Here is a 20209-nt window from a genome sequence, read left to right on the forward strand (position 1 = left end):
TGACTACTGGAGATGTAGCTTCATCCAAGTCACTGTAGTTAGCCAGTAAATGTGTGTAGTTTCAAGTTTGACATTGTTAATGTCACATGCATGCACATGCAGTGAAATGTCTTCCTTGCAAACTCAAAACCCAACAATGCAATAATCAAAAACTATGTGTTATTAGAAAAAAATAGGGGGGAAAATAAATAAGAAATACACAATAAAGTAAGTATACTATATACAGGAAATATTTAAAAAGTCAGTTCCAATACTAACTGTAACTGTGCAGGGATACTGGAGTGACGGAGGTAGATCAGTATAATGGTAAGGTGACTAGGCAACAGAATATAATGTAAAAAGAGTAGCAGCAGCTTGCATGTGAGTGTGTAAAGTCAGTATAAATGTATGTGCATATTATGTGTGAGTGAGAAAATGAGTGTTTGTGTGTGTGTGTTGGAGTGACAGTGTGTACAAGTGTGTAGGGCCCTGTGAGTGTGCATAGAGACAGTGCAAATAATGAAATAAAAGGCCAATAAAGATAAGGTAAACTCGGTCCATGTAGCTATTTTGTTAGCTATTTATCAGTCGTATTGCTTGGGGATAGAAGCTGTTCAAGAGCCTGTTGGTGACAAACTTGATGCACCTCTACCTCTTGCCATGCGGCAGCATAGACAGTCTATAGCTTGGCTGGTTGGGGTCTTTGACAATTATCCAGACCTTCTTTGCACACAGCCTGATATTGAGGTCCTGGATGGCAGGGAGCTCGGCCCCAGTAATGTACTGGACTGTCCGAGGAACTTGAAGTCATGCGTCCTCCGATAAAGCACACAGCACAAGAGCTTCACCAATGCATAGGTACTCACACGACCAACAGACATGGGAACAATAACCGACAGAGGGAACAGAGGGCACATATATAGCATGCTAATCAGGGGAAATTATTAGAGAAGACAGTCCGGGGTTGATGATATTGAATCCCGTTCAGTGAAGCCTAGAAAGCCGGTGACGTAGACCTCCTGGACTGGTGAACAGCATGAGCAGCAGCGCCGAGGGGATCGGTGACAAACATTGGCCATGCTGTCAATGTCGCATGATTTGTGCCGCACTCAAGACAACTGTTAACTCGGAACTGCAAAACCTGACTTTGGTGAGTTCAAAACAACTGGGAACTCTGTAAAAACGAGCTACGACTGGGAAAATAAGTTTGTTGAACTTTCGTCCAACTTGGAATTGTACATTTGGGACTCGGGCCTCTTTCTAGATCTATGAGCTGAAGATCACTGACGTCATCACGATTCTACTTTTTTACCCCAGAGTTCCCAGTTGTCTTGAAAGCACCATCAATCCAGAGAATGCCAGACTTTGATGACAAAGTTGGATGACAAAATTTGTCCACGAAAGACCACCGCACCACTTTCCTGTTCAAGGTGAGTCCAAAAATGTCTTGTATGCTGCTGCATAAATGATGAAATATGCCAGGGAGATATGTATACTGTAGCTAAGCAAATAATACTAAGTGCATGTTGTGTAGTAAGCTGTTAGTAGCCCTTGTGCCTCACCCTAATAATTTGGTCTATTTTCACCTCTTCATTTCGCCTACTGTTCTACTGTCTACTGCCTACTGTTCTGACAGCCTTCCTGTTTTTGAGAAATGTAATCATCGAATATTGTAAGAGCTTTCATGGTCTGCTTATATGCCCCCTTTATTTATCCTACGAACGGTTCTGACTTGGTGTACAGGGAGAACACTGTAAGAATTCAGAGTTCTGAATTCTGTTGCTGTACATTTCAAAAGTGCTGAACAAATAGTTATATTGACTATGTTCATCTTATCTCGCTCATTTATGCCTAATCTAAATTACGGATTGACTCATCCGCTTGTCGTCCCCTTATGCCATAATTTGTACATCTCAAATGTCAGTAGAAATCACAGTTGTTTAAGCAAGTCAGCCACATCAGCTATTTTTAAAAGGCAGTAAATGAGGCTGAATGAACTGTTTCACTGCCAGACAAGGCTCCGCTGATACCAAGGTGTAGTAGTGGTAAGGTGTTGGGACTCTGCTGTTGGGACAGATTTATTTAGGCCATAACAGTTTGTGGGCACCGTTTGTCACCGTTATAGTGCAATTAATGTATTGTTTAGTGTTTTGTAGTGGCTTTGCTGGCATGCATCCCACATTCTTTTTTTTTTTGCATGCTGAAATCACCACTGGAGCCATGTCTGTTAATGGTCCAATTACATACAAAAAATCATCCATCTACCTTGCGTATCTGTTTGGACAATTTGCACATTCGGATCAAAATTATTGTAATTAATATCATCACCCCTTTTGAGTTTCTTTGCCCGTGGGAGAAGTATATTTCACCTAGCCAGTCCTTTTTCCACACAAGTTCATCTAAAATGGTTGAATAAGACTCCATATCATTGATTTTCAGCCACTCTGAAAGGTGGTAGGTATACATTTCAGAAAAGTAGGCCAATTGGTGTAGCAATTCATGTAGTATCCTCCCCATTATGCCTTTTCCACATCTGCCTTTAAGTAAGCAGGAAATGAGGTTTCAAATCAACAGCTAAATCGACAATTATCGACAATTTCCTCCTGAGACTAGAGTCCTTTTGGATACATTTCTTCAACACTGTCTCCAAGAGGTCTAAACAAGGAACTAGACATAAAACCTTTCCATAAAATGTGTTCTGCTCATAGGGGGCCGCTGTTTTCCCATGTTCGTTATCATATCATATACAAGTCTGGGCTCTGGCTGGGCCACTCAAGGACATTCAGAGACATGTCCCAAAGCCACTTTTGCGTTGTCCTGGCTGTGTGCTTAGGGTCGTTGTCCTGTTGGACGGTGAACCTTCGCCCCAGTCTGAGGTCCTGAGCGCTCTGGAGCAGGTTTTCATCTGTTCTTTGCTCCGTTCATCTTTCCCTCGATCCTGACTAGTCTCCCAGTCTTTGCCGCTGAACAACATCTCCACAGCGTGATGCTGCAGCCACCATGCTTCACCTTAAGGATTGGTGCCTGGTTTCCTCCAGACGTGACACTTGGCATTCAGGCCAAAGAGTTTAATCTTTGTTTCATCAGACCAGAGAATCTTGTTAATCATGAGAGTCCTTTAGGTGACTTTTGGCAAACTCCAAGCCGTCTGGCCAATCTACCATAACGGACCGATTGATGGACTGCTGCAGAGATGGTTGTCCTTCTCCCATCTCCACAGAGGAACTCTGGAGCTCTGTCAGAGTGACCAGTGGGTTCTTGGTCACCTTCCTAACCAAGGCTCCTCTCTCCTGAATGCTCAGTTTGGCCAGGCAGCCAGCTCTAGGAAGAGTCTTGGTGGTTCCAAACTTTTTACATTTAAGAATGATGTTCTTGGGGACCTTCAATGCTGCAGAATGTTTTCGGTACCCTTCCCCAGATTTGTGCCTCGACACAATCCTGTCTCGGAGCTCCATAGCTACTGTCAGCTGTGGGACCTTATATAGACAGCTGTGTCCATTCCAAATCATGTCCAATTAATTAAATTGACCACTTGTGGACTCCAATCAAGTTGTATAAACATCTCAAGGATGATCAATGAAAACAGGATGCACCTGAACTCAATTTTGAGTCTCATAGCAAAGGGTCTGAATACTTATGTAAATAAGGTACTTCACTTTGTTATTTTTAAAACATTTGCAAAAAAATCTAAAATAGGGATTTTAGCATCAAAGATTTAGCCTGTGGTAACCAATCAGCATTCAGGATTAGAACCCCCCCCATTGTATAATTAAGCAATAAGGCAAGAGGGGTTGTGGTACATCGCCAATATTATTTTTTTGTTATTATTATTATTTTTTCTTCTCCCAAGTGTCGCAGCGGTCTAAGTCACAGTGGTCTAAGGTACTACATCTCAGTGCAAGAGGAGTCACTGCAGGCCCTGGTTCGAATCCAGGCTGCATCACATCCGGCCGCGATTGGCCCAGGGTCACCCAGGTTTGGCCGGGGTAGGCCGTCATTGTAAAAAATAATTTGTTCTTAACTGACTTGTTTCGTTATATAAAGGTTAAATAAAAAAAGAAAATAATAATTAAATATACCACAATTAAGGACTATTCTTATGGACAACGCAACGCGAAGTGCCTGGATATACAGCCCCTAGCAGTGGCATATTGGCCATATATCACAACCCCCCAAGGTGCCTTATTGCCATTATAAACTGGTTACCAACGTAGAGCAGTACAAATAAATGTTTTGTCATATGTGGTATATAGTCTGATATACCACAGCTGTCAGCTTTCAGGGCTGGAACCACCCATTTATAATGCGGTTTTGATCCTCTTGAACAAGGCCAATATTTGCGAGCAATGCAGTGCTTTGCGCTCTACCATGAGAAAAAGATGTATATTTGGGCAAACAGAGATGTGCAAGCAAGGAGAGGGAGACTTGGACAATAGCTTCCAAAAAGGTTTTACAAAGGGCAAAAAAGCTGGCTAACTAGCCATATAACAAAGACATTTAAATTTACCGCCATGACAAGTAACAGCTGCACTTTGGTGGACATTGCGCAAGTGGTAACCTGGTAACGCACGTCTCGATTGACAGGTGGTTGCGCCAGACCACACGCCCATGTGAGCTGTAACCAACCAGATTAGAGTAGCCAAACTGGTCTATTAAAACCTAATCTGATTGGTTAGAAAACACAAGTTCCACTTCCAAGAGCTCCTGCTCTCTCTCTCAATGAAATTAACTGAAATTAAATGCAAAGGGTTTTATTGGCATGGGAATCGTTTTTTTACATTGCCCAAGCAAGTGAAATGGATAATAAACAAAATAATCAATCAAAAATAAACATTACACTCACAAACGTTCCAAAAGAAAAGGGACATTTCTCTCGCTCTCTCTCTCCCTCCGTCCTTGCAAATCGCTGTTTGTTAAGTCCTCAATGAAGGATTAGCGTTTTAGAATGCAACGGAAAGATTTCCACGGTCGTATTAGTTAACAGAACAAAACGACAGGCACATGCAAGAGTATCAGACTCTTGATAGAAAGCAAGCGATCTATCAAGGTTTAAGTGAGAAGTGGATTTTGCGCCACTCAAACACAGGAAATAGATGGCTGAAAAAGGACAGATCACTAAGATCTGTCCTTTTCACTAAGAGCATTTATATTTCCCCTCATCCCTCCCTCCACCTATCCATGCATTTGTTAATTAACCTTATTAGTAAATAGGCTCACAGGCTTTCATCTCTCCAACTCCCTCTTTCCACAACTCTCTTTTCATCTTCGCCATTCTTTAACAGGTATGACAAACATCAGTACCTTGTCAACATGCACTCCTCTCAGTTTTTTTTCTTGTCTTTTCTCTTTTTCTCTGTCTTCCCTCTATCTCTTTGATGGTAACCACTTACTCTCCCAAAAGTCTGCCTGCCTGTCTCTCATTGCATGTCTGTCTGTTTGTCTGTCTGCCTGTCTATGAGGAAGATAAAATATTCAAACGTTCTCATTTGTGAAGCATCTCTTCATTTCCTCATGTTTTTGCTTTCCTTTCACTACCAGGCTATCTTCTCTCTATTGTTCCTATTTCTAATCTTTGAAACAGTCCTTATTTTGCTGTCTATCTCTGTCCATGTACTAGTCACTGTTCACAATATAATCCATGGCCCATTGCACTGTGAAAAGAGAGAGAGAGGGGGAGAGAGAGAGAGAGAAAGAGGTGAGGGAGATTAGATTAGATTACATACAGGGGTTTAGGAGACAGAAACTGCACAGAGAAACACAGGGAGACAAAGAGACAAGACCAAGGTTGCTGTCTGTATCCTGCCATTGTAGGGACACCAGGTTTGTGGGGTGTAGATGTAGGTAGAATGGGTGCTGCTATTGCATGACTGAAGGTATTATTATTGAATATTGTACGTTAGGATGAAAAGTAATGCTTGATCACTCTGCATTGTAATTGTGTGTGTGTGTGTGTGTGTGTGTGTGTGTGTGTGTGTGTGTGTGTGTGTGTGTGTGTGTGTGTGTGTGTGTGTGTGTGTGTGTGTGTGTGTGTGTGTGTGTGTGTGTGTGTGTGTGTGTGTGTGTGTGTGTGTGTGTGTGTGTGTGTGTGTGTGTGTGTGTGTGTGTGTGTGAAAGCATGGATATGGATATGGATATGGATATGGATATGGACTTGGAGAGGATCATTCAGTGCATCAAACAAGGAGACCAGGACAGTGTCCAGATACACCTGGACCACTACAACACTCAGGTACTACACTGCCTGTGTTACTATGACTACCACACTACTGTAAACAGCTGTCTGTAACCATGACTACCACACCGTGTGGCTGTCTGTTTCCATGACTACAATTGTCCATGACTGCACCATGTATCCTTGACTGTTTTCTTATACCCTCTCCTTCTCTTTCTCTTTCCAATTCTCTTTCTCCCTCCCTCCCACATATCTTCTCCCCAGTATGCTGAATGCTTCTTCTTCAATATTGAGGAGAGGGACAGAAGAAAGGTGAGGATGTGGAAAAGACTTGAACTACTCTTTATGTCTGTCATTCCTTTGCATCGTTTCTCCGCTGCCTCTCTATTTCATTCTTCCATCATCCCTTCATTTCTATTTCTTTCGCCCTCTGTCCTTTCCCATCTCTCTCTCTCTCTGTCTATTCCCCTGGCCTGTCCCTGCCCTCTCAGTGTCAGGCCACCAGAGGCTCAGATTAACCATGTAATTAGACAAAATCCTGCTCATCCCCCGCCACTCATCTTTATCTCTCTCTTTCGCTCACACTCCATCCCTGTCCTTCTCCTCCCCTCCCTGTCTCGCTGTCCTATCTATATTCATGTCCTCTTTTTTTCTTTCTCTCTCTTTCTCACTTCCAACTGGGCACAGACGTCATTTCAATTTCCAGTTTAGATTTACATTTGGTTGTGTTGTCAAATAACGTGAATTGAATGTGACATCAACAAAAAAGTTCACCGTGTCATTGAGTTGGGTAAAAGAGAATACAAAATTCCCTTATGTTGATGACTTCTTGAAAATCCAATCAGTTTTCCATGTTGATTCAACGTTATCACATTGATTTTTTTTTATTGAAGTAGAAACAATGTTGATTCAACCAGTTTTTGTCCAGTGGGATGGTTCTTTTCCACCTCCCTCCCCTACAGTAATCATCCTCTTCTTTCTCCCTCTTCTATCATCCCCTTCAGCTCCTCTCTTCTCTCTCTGTCGTATCTCTTCATAATGTTAATGATGTCATTATTCATCATTTCTATGTCTTCTTTCTTCCACCTATAATGGCTCTACTATAATGGCTGTGCAAATGACTGCAGCAAAAAGAGCTGGATGAGGTAAAAAAGACTAACTCATTACACCATCAGAAAGAGAGAGAGATAGGAATACAGGGGGGAAAGGGACCGAGAGAAAAGAATAGGGAGAAAAGGGAAGAGAGAGGGAGGGCGAAGCTGAGCTGACAGGTCCTTACTCTACATTACACTAATCTCCATTCAGCGCAGTGTTTCATTTGTGGGTGTATGTGGGTGGGTGTGTGTAAGTGCGTGCCTGTGTGTGTGTGTGTGTGTGTGTGTGTGTGTGTGTGTGTGTGTGTGTGTGTGTGTGTGTGTGTGTGTGTGTGTGTGTGTGTGTGTGTGTGTGTGTGTGTGTGTGTGTGTGTGTGTGTGTGTGTGTGTGTGTGTGTGTGTGTGTGTGTGTGTGTGTGTGTGTGTGTGTGGCTTACGCAAGTGTGTGTGTATGTGTGTGTACTCCAAAGCTAATTGTTGTGTGTAATGACTCAACCTACTCCCCCCATTAACCCTCACCAGTTCAGGAAGAACAAAATGAGGGACTTTGTTCCCGACTCGGACTCTGATTTCAACTCAGACTCAGATGATGCTGAGGACCAGGATCTCCTTCTCAGACGGGTGAGTCAGGGTGTGTGTGTGTGTGCATGGATTTCTCTATTTCTACCTGTTGCTCTTTTCAGTTAAACTGAATTCTCCTCTCCTCTCCCCAGAGGCTGGCTGCAGCCCTGGTGTGGTTTATCCGTACCCAGCTCCAGCCGGGGGTTCTGAGAGTGACCCTGCGTACGCTACGTATCCTGTCCCGCGACCGGCAGGCTCTGGCGCCCCTGGTGACCGACACCGCCCTCCTCACCCTAGCCCACCTGGGCGGCATAACCTCCCTGCCCATCCCCGAAGGCCAGGAGGAAGACGAGGAGGAAGGTCATGATGCCGAGAGAGAAGATTGCGGCTATGTCCTCGGTGACGTCAGTTCGGAGGCCTGTAAACAGAGTGACACAGAGGCCAGTGAGTGCAGTAGGGGCGCTAATGCTAATGCTAGCTTGTTAGCAGTTAGCAATGTGGATGCTAACGTTGTCGGTGCTAGCCAGACCCAGCACTCCTTGGCCCAGGCTTCCACTCAGACCTGTCCAGCCCTGGATACGGCCAACAACAGCCAAGGTGGAGCAACGACATCGCCATCAGTGACCAGGGACCCCTGCTGCACTCTCAGTACAGAAACCTGCCATGACAACCTGCGCTCTGTCTCCACGGAAACCTGCACTGCCGAGCACCACTGCTCTCCGGGTCATGGAGCTCTGGTGCGTGGAAAGAAGGATGCCCGGGAAGAGATGGATGAAGAGGAGGACAAAGAAGATAAAGAGGAAGATGACCAGGTGGGGAGGAGGGAGGCCCTGAAAGCCCTTTGTAATATAATCTACAACAGTCAGAGGGCGCAAGAGAGGGTCAGCGCTCTGAGGTGAGGGAGAGCAACTGTTGGAGTACAGCAAAAACTATATCTAGTATGGCATCACTTCCTTCATCTCTCTCGCTCGCTCTCTCTCTCTCTCTCTCTCTCTCTCTCTCTCTCTCTCTCTCTCTCTCTCTCTCTCTCTCTCTCTCTCTCTCTCTCTCTCTCTCAGACTGCTCTCTGGTCTATCTGACAAGCTGAAGCAGGGGATCAGTGAAAAAGCTCTTCCCATTGGTCAGTTTTATGAACTACGGCTGCTCTTCCTGCTGACGGCTCTGAGACCAGAGCTCAGGGTGCAACTGCAGCAGGTAACAGCCTAGAGGAGGATGGATTTGTGGTTTCCCTGCTAATGATTTGGGATGGGTAGGTCTACTGTATGCCCCTCTCTCCTGCCATCTCTCCATCTCTCTTTCTTTTCTCTCTCTCTCTCTCCATATCCCCCTGTCTCTCTTTGTCAGGAGCGAGGGGTGTCCATGCTGACTGCAGCTCTGGAGCAGTGTCTGTCTGCGCGGTGGGGGGAAGAGTACGAGGTGCTGAGTGACCACAGTGCGCCCCCTGTCTCTAAGGAGGTGTCACAGCGAGCTGTGGAGATCCTCAAGACCCTGTTCAACATCACATACAGCTTCCACAGACAGGAGCCAGACGAGGTGGGTGGAGGAGAGTCCCATAGAATTCAAATGTGGCTTTGTCCCAAATAGCATGATCTATTCTAATATCTGTACCTTGTCCGTCTTCTATGGGGGCATCCTTGGCTTTTAGTTTGTGAGTAGGTAAGAGTACGTAGCAAGGAGATATCTCAAAATACTAATCCAGTACTTTTTAAGCCAAGACTGGGGGTTAGTTTAAACTGATCCTAGATCTGTGGCCAGGAGGCCTTTTTAAAGTCCCCTCTTTTCTTTGTGTCCCTCTCAGGAGGATGCAGCTCTCTATCGCCGCCTGGCTGCAGTGCTACGTCACTGCCTGCTGCTGACCTGTGACGGAGAAGAACTCACTGAGGAGATACAGGGGTATGCACGAGGGCTTCTGCTGTCCCCTCTTCTCTTGTATATCCATGCATTTGTATTTGCATCTTTATTTTGAAAGTAATGGTGGTCATTCTTGGTGTTGTCAAAATGTTTACTTTTTCACAGCGAAGTAGAAAAGATATGTTCTGAATCATTTTGAAATGGGGGCCATTTCAGGTTTGCCCCATGTCTCCTTACCTCTGATCCCTGACCCTTAACCCCTGACGTTTAACCTATAACCCTCCATAGGCACACAGTGAATGTGCTCTCTGCCCTACCCCTACAATGTCTGGACGTGCTGCTGTCTGTGCGTCTGACGGAGGGTTCACAGGAGTGGGAAGGGGTCAACATGGACACTGTCCACACCCTACTCACCTTCATGGAGAGACGCCTGGACAGGGTGAGGCAGAGGAAGAGGGAGGAAGGGACTGAGAGAGAGAGGAAAGTGGGGAGGAAAGGAGGGAGGAAAGGAGGCACCTATCTCATATGAGGATGCTGCTTGCTTCCCCATGGTGTACAGTGGAGGGTTGCATCTCAATAGAGCATAGCTATGGAAGCATACCGGGTGTGTATAAAGGGTCATAAGCTGACAAAATCACCTATGAATTTGTTATGAAGGGTCAGAAGTTGAAGGAGAAACTGACTCCAGTCCTGAATCTGTTGACTGAGAGCTGCCGCGCGCACCGCGAGACACGCCACTACCTCAGACAACAGGTACTGTTCTCAACTGTTGGGCTGAAACTCCAACTGATTATTGTGGCTTTAATACAGCATGATAATGTTAGTCTGATGTTCGGTTTACATTGTTGTGTTGGAGAAGCCTGCTTCGACTTGTGATATTGGGGCCTCTGTCTTTCCCCTCCCTACATGCGTTCTGGATAGCAGCTAACTGGTTGAGCAGGTTTCTGCTCCCACCCAGCACTAACACCTGCCTCTGCCTCTGTCCACCGCTACAGATCCTCCCCCCTCTGAGGGACGTGGCCTTGAGGCCGGAGCAGGGGGCCACAGTGAGGGGACGTCTGGTGCGCCTGATGACCCACATGGACACGGACATCAAGCACTGTGCTGCCGAGCTCCTCTTTGTGCTCTGCAAAGAGAACGGTGCCCAAATCATATCACACACCTGTCACACTTACTCGCTCCTCATTTCCAAGTAACTCTTGGTTTGAAGGACCCAATCGTATCACAGCATACTTACTAACCCCTCATAGCACATGTAGTAACTCATATCTAACCCCCCCCCCACACTTCATCTCCATTTCAGTTAGTGACAATCCAAGTGTGTGAAATAGATGGATGTTGCCATCTTATGTTTCTCCCTCTCTGTCTGTCTCTCAGTGAGTCGGTTTGTGAAGTACACAGGCTACGGTAACGCAGCAGGTTTGCTGGCAGCGAGGGGCTTGCTGAGTGGAGGTCAGGTGACCCACGCCCAGTACTCTAGCGACTCAGACTCTGACACAGAGGAATACAGGTGTGTAAAACAACCATTGATAATGTCACAAACACAACACTTTGTAATAGTGTATAGGGACACAATGCATCTTTAGGCTTGTGTCGCATTACTCTGACTGATAGATTGGACTTGGAACTATCAAAACGGCATAAATCGGAGCATGCAACAGAAGCAATTTTAGATGGTTAGGAGTGGACAGTATTTACAAGGGAGGTGTTTGTAACTGTGTTCCACAGGGAAGCTAAGAGGCGCATCAACCCAGTGACGGGGAGGGTGGAGGAGGAGCAGCCAGACCCCATGGAGGGAATGACGGAGCGGGAGAAAGAGCAGGAGGCACTAAGACTCATCAGCCTGTTCAACAGGCTCTCACGGTGTGTGTATTTGTGTGTGTGTGTGTGTGTGTGTGTGTGTGTGTGTGTGTGTGTGTGTGTGTGTGTGTGTGTGTGTGTGTGTGTGTGTGTGTGTGTGTGTGTGTGTGTGTGTGTGTGTGTGTGTGTGTGTGTGTGTGTGTGTGTGTGTGTGTGTGTGTGTGTGTGTGTGTGTGTGTGTGTGTCTGTGAGTACATATCTGTTTCAGCTAGTGACTATCCAAGTGTGTGAAATAGATGGATGTTTCCAATTTCTCTCTTTCTCCCTCTGTCTCTCTCAGGGACAAGATCATCCAACCCGTGGGAGTGATGACAGGGGGGGGACTGGAGCCCCTGTGTGGTCAGATGAGGGGGAGCACTGTGGAAGAGGTGGAATCAGAGGGGGAGAGTGAGGAAGAGAGGGAAAAGTAGGGAGGTTAGAAAATAAAAGTGAGAGATGGGAGGGTGATTACAAGAATTTACAGCATAGGATGGTGAAGAGACAGAAAGAGTAAGAGAGATAGAGGTTGGTTTGTATTTATATAGCACAGTTGTGGAAAAAGTACCCAATTGTCATACTTGAGTAAAAGTGAAGATACCTTGAAAATGACTGAAGTGAGTCACCCAGTAAAAAGTATCTGGTTTATCAAGTATCAAAAGTCAAATACAATGCTAAAAATACACTTAAGTATCAAAATTAAAGGTAAATGTTATAAATCCTTTCAAATTCCTTATATTAAGCAAACCAGAATGAACAATTGATTTGTATTTATTTATGGATAGCCAGGGACACACTCCAACAGTCCGACATAATTCACAAACGAAGCATTTGTGTTTAATTAGTCCACCAGATCAGAAGCTGTAGGGATGACCACGTGTTTTCTTGATAAGTGTGTGAATTGAATTAGCATTCAAAATGTAACAAGTACTTTTGGGTGTCAGGGAAAATGTATGGGAGTCAAAAACTATAATATTTTATTTAGGAATGTGGTGGAGTAAAAGTAAAAGTTGTATAAAATATCAAGAATAAAGTACCAATACCCACCCCCCCCAAAAAAAAAAATACTTAAGTAGTACTTCAAAGTATTTTTTGCTTAGTTACTTTACACCACTGATATAGCACCTTTCCTCCATTTACCTGAAAGCACTTTACTTTGGAGCGTGTGTCTGTACCCCACCTCATCTGTCACTATGTGTAGCGCTAGTCTGAATGTACTGTATACAGTAGCATCACCCACCAAAACACCACTCTTAGAATCACTGTTTAGCCAGGTACATTCCCTGAGAAGAAAATGTCAATTAAAAAAAAACACTAGAAAAAGGACAAGAAGCAGAGAACAGAGTCCTCAGATTCCTTGGCAATCGTAGTGTTGTTTAGCTTCCATATCCTATATTTTCCCACTCTGGTTCCTCTCCTGGAGATAACCCCACTTATGTTCAGATGTCACAATTGGACTGGAGACGGAATAACAGGTCCATGGTGATTGTAATCAATGATGTGGGAGCAGTTATTGTGCAGGTGTCTGTCCCTGTCATGTGATGGTGAAAGGGTATCACCACTTTTGAGTAACATGCTTTTTCCTCGTCCAACATGTTGTCATTCATTCCTCTGCGTATAGACTTCCTTTCCCCTCCAACATTTGCTGTAGTGTAAAATGCCTATGGTTTCTCACGTTGAAATAGAAATAAACCATTCCTGCTGTACTGCACTGTCACCGTGTCTGCCTTGGAGAGGAAAAAAATAATCAATAGGGTTCAAAAATCCTCTGAAACTCTTCTGGGGCTGTCAGAGAGAATATGTTTTGTCAGCATTTTCACGCAGAATAAAATATGAACTTGATTGGATCAGAAACTTCACAGGCTACAGACTTTTAACTGATGTAACCGGGAACATTGCCGGGACATTAGCTAAGATTCCCATTAAGTTCTAGTTAAGATTTGATCTAACATTAGGATGATAACATACCAAAAGCATTCAAATAATGTTTTTGATAGCAAAATGATTTATGTCTTCCTTCAAATGTTTTAAATGAAATATCCTTGGAATGTTCTCCTTCACTAAAACGTTCTGTAATCTGTAATCACTACCACCAAACATTCCCATCAGGTTTCCAGTTCGTGTAATAACACAATGTAGCAGTTATGTCTTTAGAACATACAGCCGCAACTAAATGTGAGAGGGAACGTTCATGCGACATCAGGTGAATGTTTTAGACAAACATTGTATAATCATCCGCACAACTGGACCGTTTCTGATATGAGAACATTTGCCTCAACGGAACAAATGTTCTGGGAACTTTCAAATAACCCATTTTGGTTTGCTGGGGACTCACTCATACACAGCATCTCCTTTTACAGATTTCTTTCTTTTCTTCTGTCTTTATATTCCTTTCTCTTGGGTCAGTATGTACCTCTGAACTCCTACCCATTTTCTTATATCCCCTCCTGCCCAATCTGAGCTGTTTCAATTCCTCTGTATTTTTTCAGACAATTTCAGGTCAGCATACACTACATGACCAAAAGTATGTGGACACTTCAAACATCTCATGCCAAGATCATGGGCATTAGTATGGAGTTGGTTCCCCCTTTACTGCTATAACAGCCTCCACTCTTCTGGGAAGGCTTTCCACTAGAGATGTTGGAACATTGCTGCGGGGACTTGCTTCAACTCAGCCACAGGAGCATTAGTGAGGTCGGGCACTGATGTTGGGAGATTAGGCCTGGCTCGCAGTCGGCGTTCCAGTTCATCTCAAAGGTGTTCGATGGGGTTGAGGTCAGGGCTCTGTGCAGGTCAGTCAAGTTCTTCCACACCGATCTCAACAAACCTTTTCTGTATGGTTTGGAGCTCTGTAGTGAGTGTTGCAACCGAGGACAGACACTTTTTTACGCGCTTCAGCACTTGGCGGTCCTGTTCTGTGAGCTTACGTGACCTGTGGCTGAGACGTTGTTGTCCGAGACATAACACTACTTACAGTTAACTGTGGCACCTCTAGCAGGTCAGAAATTTGACAAACTGACTTGTTGGAAAGGTGGCATCCTATGACGGTGCCACGTTGAATGTCACTGAGCTTTTTAGTAAGGCCATTCTACTGCCAAAGTTTGTCTATGGAGATTGCTGTGTGCTTGATTTTATACACCTGTCAGCAACAGGTGTGGCTGAAATCAACGAAGCCACTAATTTGAAGGGGTGTCCACATACTTTTGTATATATAGTGTACTTAACAATAGTACATGTTGTCCAGGGTTCCACAGTCAAATCAAAAGGACACCAAATGTTCCTCATTGGAATTGCAATTTCAGTGTACAATTTTAATTGACTGGAATCGAAATGGATTTGACCCCAACCCCGATATGTGGTCAACCACACCCTTACTATAAATCTTATAATGTTGTAGGAGGAAAAAGAAACATTTTCGCTGTCATTTTCAAATTTTTATTTGCTTTTGTCAAATACAGGAATAGCATGTACAGAAGAGGAACTGGGCTTTAGAGACTCAAGTAACTGTACAATATTTACAGATAAGAGAGCTTGAACAAATAGGTAAACCTCCAAAAAATAATAATTATCATAAACAACAAACAATTTAAAATAAAAACAGTCAACACAGATTTTATACGCTTTTTAACAGTTACACCTCCCTAAAACCACAGCGCTTTCTTTTAGAAAGCGAACAGATATTTATTTTAATTTATTAACTTCAGGTGTAAACTCTGCTCTCATTGTCTTTTGAAGAACAAACATAAAGAACACAGTTTGCTTAGGTTTTAAATACATTTCCCCCCCCTCACAATTTATTTAGGCAGACAGAAAAAAGGGAACATCACACACTCCTCTAACCTCCCTCCCTCCCTCCCTTCACCTCAGTTTTTCTCCCCTCCACTCTTTTTTACCTTCAGCAATAAAAGGGGGACTGAGCAAAGGATTTTGGGCAGGCCATTTCATGTATAACCCTAACAAAACATGATTATTTAAAATAACAACAGCAAACAATCCCAGCTAGGGAGGGTAATTTCCTTGTATAAATAATACAAATCATAATTATTAATACATATACGTATATATATATAGTGTTTGTATGTTGGCTGTGTGTGTGTGTGTGCCCGTGCATGTTTGGATGTAGATCGCAATCTTTTCTGTAGTGCTGACTGATTCACCGTGGTCCCCTGCTTTCCCTGTTCAGGTCAAGTGGCAGACGTCGTACCCTTTCACACATTCACTATTTTCAATCCGCCTCCTCCGCTCTCCTCCGTCCTTCTCTTTTCTTTAGTCAAGAGATACTTTGTGAGAGAAAAACTAAACAAAAGCGCTAAAAACAGTTCATTTGTAGCATCCATTTTAAGTTAAAACTCAACCGTACTCACAGACTGAACATTGACTGTTCGGTCTTTCTCGCTGGGCAAGAACTAGAGTGGTAGGGTCTGAATCCCCCCCCCCCACACCTCTCCATCTTGGTACAGTCCAGTGTTCTCCACTCCAACTCTCTTGCTATGTCTCCCAAATACTGTATACCTCCTCCCTCCCCACCCCTCTCTTCTTCAACCCACATTCTGCTTTCCAAATGGCACCCTATTCTCCATATAGGCCCTATGGCTTAGGCCAATTGTAGTGCACTATTTCGGACTGTGCCCCCTCCTCCCTCATCAGGCTTTGGTGCTGAGGGTCAGCAGGTCGATGAAGGAGTTGAAGAGGGTCTCCAGCCAGCCCTGGTTGGCCATACACTGCTGCACCACCTCCTCCTGACCAGGGTCCTCCGCTGCCTGCTCTATACTGTCCGTCTGGAGGGAATAGAGAAAGAGAACAGATTATATTCACTTGCTTATTTACAGTATATATACAAAAGTATGTGGATCTTCAAATTCAAATGAGTGAATTTGGCGATTTCAGCCCCACCCGTTTCTGACAGGTGTATAAAATCGAGCACACAGCCATGCAATCTCCATTGACAAACATTGGCAGTATAATGGCCTTATTGAAGAGCTCAGTGACTTTCAACGTGGCACCGTCATAGGATGCCACCTTTCCAACAAGTCAGTTTGTCATTTTTTTGCCCTGCTAGAGCTGCCCCGGTCAACTCTAAGTGCTGTTATTGTGAAGTGGAAACGTCTAGGACAACAACGGCTCAGCCGCGAAGTGGTAGGTCACACAAGCTCACAGAACGGGACCACAGAATGCTGAAGCGTGTAGTGCGTAAAAATCATCAGTCCTCGGTTCCAAACTGCCTCTGGAACCAACATCAGCACAAGAACTCTTCGTCTGGAGCTTCAAGATCACCATGCGCAATGCCAAGCGTCGGCTGGAGTGGTGTAAAGCTCGTCGCCTTTGTACTCCGGAGCAGTGGAAACGCCTTCTCTGGAGTGATGAATCACGTTTCACCATTTGGCAGTCCGACTGACAAATCTGGGTTTGGCGGATGCCAACAGAAAGCTACCTGCCCCAATGTATAGGGTCAACTGTAAAGTTTGGTGGAGGAGGAATAATGGTCTGGGGCTGTTTTTCATGGTTTGGGCTCGGCCCCTTAATTCCAGTGAAGAGAAAATCTTAACGCTACAGCACACAATGACATGCTAGACAATTCTGTGCTTCCAACTTTGTGGCAACAGTTTGGGGAAGGCCCTTTCCTGTTTCAGCATGACAATGCCACCATGCACAAAGCGAGGTCCATAGAGAAATGGTTTGTCGGGATGGGTGTGGAAGAACTTGACTGGCCTGCAGAGCCCTGACCTCAACCCCATCGAACACCTTTGGGATGAATTGGAACGCCGACTGCAAGCCAGGCCTAATCGCCCAACATCAGTGCCCGACCTCACTAATGCTCTTGAAAGGAAGCAAGTCCCCACAGTTATGTTCCAACATCTAGTGGAAAGCCGTCACAGAAGAGTGGAGGCTGTTATAGCAGCAAAGGGGGGACCAACTCCATATTAATGCCCATGATTTTGGAATGAGATGTTAGACGAGCAAGTGTCCACATCATTTTGGTCATGTAGTGTATTTTACCATAGTACAAAACCTTTATTCTCAATTCTATTTCTCTAAAGCTGTAAATAGATGTATTCCGTCTTCGAGGCCAGAGTATAGACATGTTGCAAATACATCTAACATTAATCGATGTTATGCAAGTCAAATATCCACTCTAGGATGGATAATAAGGCTATTATTTTTCATATAAGCACAACACAGCCACTCACAAATGACAGCCAACCTTCCGCGACAAAAGGACTGAATACACAGTGCTCCATTTGAATTATTCGGACCACAATGGAAACAGGGAGAGAAAGAGAAACAGAACAGAAAGTAGAGAAGAACAACAATGCCGTAGAGGAAAGAGAGGGGTGTTGGAAGGTCAGCGTTGTGAAAAGCGATTGTGCTCCTGAGTCTTACCTCCTTCTTGCAGTTCAGGAAGGTGTGATACTTGTAGTGATGGAGAGAATGATAAAGGCTATAGACACGACACGTCTCTGTGGACAGCTTGAGGTCCTGAGAGTCGCAGAGAGACGGGGAAAAGGGATGGAGGGAAAGGAGAGAGAGGAAATCATGTAAGTCGCTCTGGATAAGAGCGTCTGCTAAATGACTTAAATGTAAATGTAAATTTATTAGGGAATCTACCCGGGTTCTCTTTGGCTAAGGAGGAACCTGGGAAAAGGCCCAGTCTACTATGTATTCACAACCTCACATACTTTCAGATGACCACTAAAAATACAAATGCACTTGAACAACGCTAAAAGAAGAAACATTAGCCTCGTGGAAAACCTGGTTTCCCTGATCGGGAAGCCTGGTGAAGTCTATGGCCGAAAGGGGGCTAAATACGGGTGAAGACCCCGGTGTAAATCAGTGGCGCCTTGCAACACGTCAAACCGATCGAATGCATTGCTTGGGCGGGGCTTAACACACAGCACTCCTTCAACGGGCACGTGGGGGGGAGGGTTCTTGAAATGTAAAATCCCTAAAAATGTAGCCTCCGGAAGCCAATGGATCATTCAAACCGTTTCCAAAGGTCGTGACAACAACGGTTTTTTTTGGGGGGGGGCGTTGTGGCTACGCGAGACGAAACGAGACAACTCAAGAGTAAATAAGGACGGTGTCATGGTTTAGCTTTGTTTGTACATGGGGCAAACACCATCCGGGCCGAGTTAAACCCACTGAGATACACGTTTTATGTACAAAGCAAAAGTGGCAAAACAGGTCTGGACTTTATTACTCCAGTTCTTGTGAGACAGAATGGTCTCTTCTACTCGGCTTCTACAACACCTAGACACAATTCTTCGAGGCCAGGGTTAGCCACGGTGCAGCTGATTGGATACATTGGCGTCAGCGGCGGGAAACTAAAGTCAAGGAGTTTCATGACTGGGTGTGGTTCACTCACCTGCTGTTTGGGCGCGGTGCTCTTCTTGACGCGGTTGAGGGTTTTACGGTTGTAGCACTCGCCGCCGAGGTGCAATTTGACCGCGCCAGAGTCCAGGGGGTCCGCCGTCATTTTGGGGAACGTATGCAGAGTCTCCTAAAGAAGAAACATGTAGAAGATGGAGGGAGCGAGAAGTAGTCATTTCGACTGTTTTAAAGTTTTCACTTGTCAATATGATAGTGAGAAAGTTGGATGAAGATTGGAATTGTACCATAATCTCCACTTCCAAACACATCAGGCCTTTTTCATAATCAGGTTTCAGCATTTTTACAACTAAACAGACAGACGTACCTGGTGTTGGCCACTCATGTTGACTCTCCTTAACAGTCTCCTCTTTTGTTCGTTGAGGAGGCTGTCAATCTTCCTCATGGGCGGGAGGTACAACTCGTCTAGGGGCCAGAGTGGGAGGGACATAGAGTCCGTATGACTCATCTCATGACATCGTTCTTCCTCAATCCTATTCTCAAGCCTTTACTTTTGATCAATACTCTCTTTCTCTCACTCCCAGGGCTGGGGTCAATTCCCTCGGAATTCAGTCAATTCACGAAGTAAACTGAAATTCTAATTCCAAATTATCATAGAGAAGCATAGCGACTGATTGATTTTTAAAAATTTTACTTCTTGAAATGACTGAATTGACCCCAAACCTGACCAAATCATTACCCACTCATTTGCTCACACCACGACCCCATCCCTCTCACCGTCTGTGTCCTCCAGGGCTTGAATCATGTCGGGGTCAAGTGCTGTACTGACCAGCATCTCTATGTAACTCCTGAACATCTCCCTCATGGCTCGACTGTTCATCCCCCCTCTCACTGGGGCTACAGGGGAGAGACACAGAGAGAGAGAGAGAGAGAGAGAGAGAGAGAGAGAGAGAGAGAGAGAGAGAGAGAGAGAGAGAGAGAGAGAGAGAGAGGGAGGGAGGGGGAGAGAGATATAGAATATGTCACTGAGTGGGTTTGAACCTAGAACCAAGGCATTACATATAAATATACAGTGGGGCAAAAGAGTATTTAGTCAGCCACCAATTATGTAAGTTCTCCCACTTAAAAAGATGAGAGAGGCCTGTCATTTTCATCATAGGTACACTTCAACTATGACAGACAAAATTAGAAGGAAAAAATCCAGAAAATCACATTGTAGGAGTTTTTATGAATTTATGGTGGAAAATAAGTATTTGGACCCGGTGCAAGAAACAAGCAAGATTTCTGGCTCTCACAGACCTGTAACTTCTTCTTTAAGAGGCTCCTCTGTCCTCCACTCGTTACCTGTATTAATGGCACCTGTTTGAACTTGTTATCAGTATAAAAGACA

The 20209-nt window shown here is 44.6% G+C and overlaps 2 protein-coding genes across 2 annotated transcripts in view; one reads left to right on the plus strand and one right to left on the minus strand.

The window, feature by feature from the left end:
• Positions 1-5712: 5712 nt before the first annotated feature.
• On the plus strand, positions 5713-12212 carry si:ch211-195b15.7 (synembryn-A). The gene is made up of 15 exons (XM_046306688.1): positions 5713-5799; positions 6094-6208; positions 6416-6463; positions 7279-7296; positions 7768-7866; positions 7959-8701; positions 8865-9000; positions 9151-9339; positions 9605-9699; positions 9946-10096; positions 10315-10410; positions 10653-10797; positions 11035-11167; positions 11386-11520; positions 11798-12212. Exons 2-15 carry the CDS (start codon positions 6095-6097, stop codon positions 11925-11927), a joined length of 2232 nt encoding a protein of 743 aa, XP_046162644.1. The 5' UTR covers positions 5713-5799; position 6094; the 3' UTR covers positions 11928-12212.
• A 2705-nt stretch (positions 12213-14917) lies between these two features.
• prr12b (proline rich 12b) overlaps positions 14918-20209 on the minus strand; it is a 30287-nt gene continuing 24995 nt past the window's right edge. Inside the window, exons 13-17 of the mRNA XM_046305782.1 lie at positions 19597-19716; positions 19187-19284; positions 18857-18991; positions 17875-17970; positions 14918-16271 (exon numbers count right to left, since the gene is read on the minus strand). Coding sequence (XP_046161738.1) covers positions 16137-16271; positions 17875-17970; positions 18857-18991; positions 19187-19284; positions 19597-19716 — 584 coding nt within the window. The 3' untranslated portion in view covers positions 14918-16136. The remainder of the gene's footprint in view (positions 16272-17874; positions 17971-18856; positions 18992-19186; positions 19285-19596; positions 19717-20209) is intronic.

This window comes from Oncorhynchus gorbuscha, linkage group LG16, assembly GCF_021184085.1.
Source record: "Oncorhynchus gorbuscha isolate QuinsamMale2020 ecotype Even-year linkage group LG16, OgorEven_v1.0, whole genome shotgun sequence".
NCBI classification, from domain to species: domain Eukaryota; kingdom Metazoa; phylum Chordata; class Actinopteri; order Salmoniformes; family Salmonidae; genus Oncorhynchus; species Oncorhynchus gorbuscha.

Excerpts from the sequence above, each read along its gene's own strand:
- si:ch211-195b15.7 (XM_046306688.1), top strand. The coding sequence starts at position 6,095 with ATGGATATGGATATGGATATGGATATGGATATGGACTTGGAGAGGATC. Across the intron at positions 9,001-9,150 it reads TCAGGGTGCAACTGCAGCAG|GAGCGAGGGGTGTCCATGCT; the intron begins GTAACAGCCTAG and ends TCTCTTTGTCAG. Across the intron at positions 11,521-11,797 it reads CTGTTCAACAGGCTCTCACG|GGACAAGATCATCCAACCCG; the intron begins GTGTGTGTATTT and ends TGTCTCTCTCAG.